Consider the following 3,029-nt stretch of genomic DNA (forward strand, 5'->3'; position numbering starts at 1 on the left):
GCAAGCGTGAAGAGAGAAAAGACTGCCACATGGAAGTAGCAGAAACATAGTGCAAGGCAGACAAGAGACCGTCTGCATTAGTGTAAGTAAAAGCAAGACAGACTGTTTAAGAGAGGCCTGAAGCACAGCACAGCATTAGGCAAAGCCTTCTTTCTACATGTAATGTGTTGAATAAGGCAGTAGTGTGCTGACCACCTCTTTCCAATTGATCCTTCCTTTCCCAAAATGACAGGGTTAGCAGGCTGAAGATGACACTTGTGATGAGGGGCTGAGAAATTCCACAACTCCCCCAGCATGGAGTATTATATATAGAAAAAGGCCTACACTAAAAATAACAAAAAGGAGGGGGGCTAGGCAGTCAGCTAGGAAAGTCAAAGCCTAAGACTTCAGAAGCTGGACAGAGACCACAGCACACTGATATTTAAGCAAAAAACATTTTGCACAGCCATAAGGATAATAAGCACAGTCCAGATCCTCAGAGACTAATTTTCTTCTTGTACTGGGGGTAAGTAACAATATATGCTCTTTTAATGCTGTGCTGAATGGAAGCAAGTTAGTGTTTAAAGGGACAGTCTAGTATAAATTAAACTTTCATTATTCAGATAGGACTTTTAATTTTAATCAACTTTCCAATTTACTTTTATCATCAAATTTGCTTTTTTCTCTTGGTATTCTTAGTTTAAACTAAACATAGGCAGGCTCATATGCTAATTTCTAAGCCTTTGAGGGCTGCCTCTTATCACAGGCTTTTTAAATTTATTTTCAACACAAAGAGACAGAAAGTACACGTGGGCCATATAGATAACACTGTGTTCAGGCAAGGGGGTTATTTAAGATTTATCACAACACAATGCTAACTGCAAGACAATAGATAATAAACAGTCACAGTCATGTGATCAGGGGGCTGTCAGTAGATGCTTAGATACAAGGTAATCATAGAGGTAAAAAAGTATATTAATATAAATGTGTTCATTATGCAAAACTGGGGAATGGGTAATAAAGGGATTATCTATATTTTAAAACAATAAATTCTTTTGTAGACTACTGCTGTAGCCAATTAAGGACAGTTATAAATAGGTCACTAGATTGTGCAGCCAATGTCTGTATGGAATATAACAGTGTTCTGCACTTCCATTTCTAACAGCAGCTGAAAATTACAAGGTAATCACAGAGGTAAAAAGTATATTAATATAACTGTGTTGGTTATGCAAAACTGGGGAATGGGATTATCTATTTATCTATCTTTTAAAACAATAACAATTCTATGGTAGACTGTCCCTTTAAGTGGTGAAAAGATATTTTACCCCTTCCCATTTTGATTCTGCCTTCTTCCTGTTACAGGGTGAGATGTAACCTCTGCACCAATGGGAGACTGGAGCTCACTAGCGAAGCTTCTTGAGAAAGCACAGGAACATTCCACAGTTGTTGGTAAAGTCTGGTTAACCGTCCTTTTCATCTTTCGGATACTAGTTTTGGGAACAGCAGCAGAGAAAGTTTGGGGAGACGAACTGTCTGGCTTTACCTGTGACACCAAGCAACCTGGTTGTCAAAATGTGTGTTATGACAAAACCTTCCCCATTTCTCATATCCGTTTCTGGGTGCTACAGATTATCTTTGTGTCCACTCCAACCCTCATTTATCTTGGGCACATCCTGCAACTTGTGCGTTTGGAGGCAAAGCAGAAACAGAAGGAAAAGTTGCTGCAAAGCAAAGTGGACACTCAGGGTGACAAACAGCTGGTGCACATGCCAATAAAGCCTGCAAAGCCTCCAGTTAAAGATGATATGGGCAAAGTGCACCTACGTGGTGCTCTTTTACGGACATATGTTTTTAATGTCTTTTTCAAGACTTTGTTTGAGGTAGGATTTATTGTGGCACAGTACTTTCTTTATGGATTTCAGCTGCAACCATTGTATACTTGTAGTCGCTGGCCTTGCCCCAACACAGTCAATTGCTATATCTCACGGCCAACAGAAAAGACCATCTTTATCATCTTCATGCTGGTTGTTGCTTGCTTGTCACTGCTGCTAAACCTAATAGAGATTTATTATTTGGGATTCAAGAAGTGCAGGGAGGGCCTGTTTTCTGTACGTTCTGAGTCATTAGCCAAACTACCTACAAAGGCCGGCAGTGCCACACTCTCTCAAATAATTCCACATTACACGCACTATCCTAGTGAGCGAGGTTCAGGATTCGGCCCCTCTCTTGGCTTCCCCCTTTCTGTTAACAAAAGTGCACCCACTGTGATGGACAGCAGCAAAGCTGCAAGAAAACAGAACCGGGAGAATCTAGCTGTAGAGCGTAATGGGATTCCAGAGCTGATTGCAGCATCTGAGAGTGGCAGCGAGATAGACCGAAATGAAAGAAGGATGCCTAGCAGAAACAGCCGGCAAAGTAGCAACAGATCGCGTCCAGGAGCACTAGCAGTTTAAGACTATATATAACTTGTATATATCAGGAAGCCTGGCATGCTAAATACAGCACCAAAGCCTGAAAAAGACATTACTTCCAGAAAGATAATCCGCAATATGTGATATGACTGACAGGTCCTAATATAACCTTACAAGCTTGATGGTGGTTTTATATTTAAATATTTTATGTTTGTTTACAAATTGCAATAAAAAATGTTTTGCTTTATGATTCTAAAGGAAATGCCTTATTTCTAGGAGGTTAAAACAGCAACAGAATGTTATGTAGTGAGGCTGCCTGCCTCATTTGACGTTTGGTCTAAGAGAGACAGGTTGGCATAAATAGACTGATAAAAGTTCATAGTAGGTCAGTACACAGCTAAGCATCTTTTTGTAAAGATCAATGACTGGCAGTGCCACTGTAGAATGTATACCAATATTAGTCAATGATTGAGTTTCACATTATAAATGATCTGTATAACGTACATTTGGATTAAGGGGTGGACATACATGATCTGGCCAGTGTGTGTGTAATAAAGGGTGTGTACGGGAGAGGCTGTGTGTGTAAAAGGCTGTGTGGATGTGATTACTTCCTAAGAAAATCATGACCAGTGCATTTCT

At 40.0% G+C, this 3,029-nt stretch overlaps 1 protein-coding gene across 1 annotated transcript; it reads left to right on the top strand.

Annotated features, from left to right (window-relative positions):
* Nucleotides 1–351: 351 nt before the first annotated feature.
* Nucleotides 352–2,637, top strand: LOC128645817 (gap junction alpha-3 protein-like). Its single transcript, XM_053699088.1, has 2 exons — nucleotides 352–505; nucleotides 1,342–2,637. Exon 2 carries the CDS (start codon nucleotides 1,365–1,367, stop codon nucleotides 2,430–2,432), a length of 1,068 nt encoding a protein of 355 aa, XP_053555063.1. The 5' UTR covers nucleotides 352–505; nucleotides 1,342–1,364; the 3' UTR covers nucleotides 2,433–2,637.
* The last annotated feature ends 392 nt before the right edge of the window (nucleotides 2,638–3,029 follow it).

This window comes from Bombina bombina, chromosome 1 (genome assembly GCF_027579735.1).
Source record: "Bombina bombina isolate aBomBom1 chromosome 1, aBomBom1.pri, whole genome shotgun sequence".
Lineage (NCBI taxonomy): Eukaryota > Metazoa > Chordata > Amphibia > Anura > Bombinatoridae > Bombina > Bombina bombina.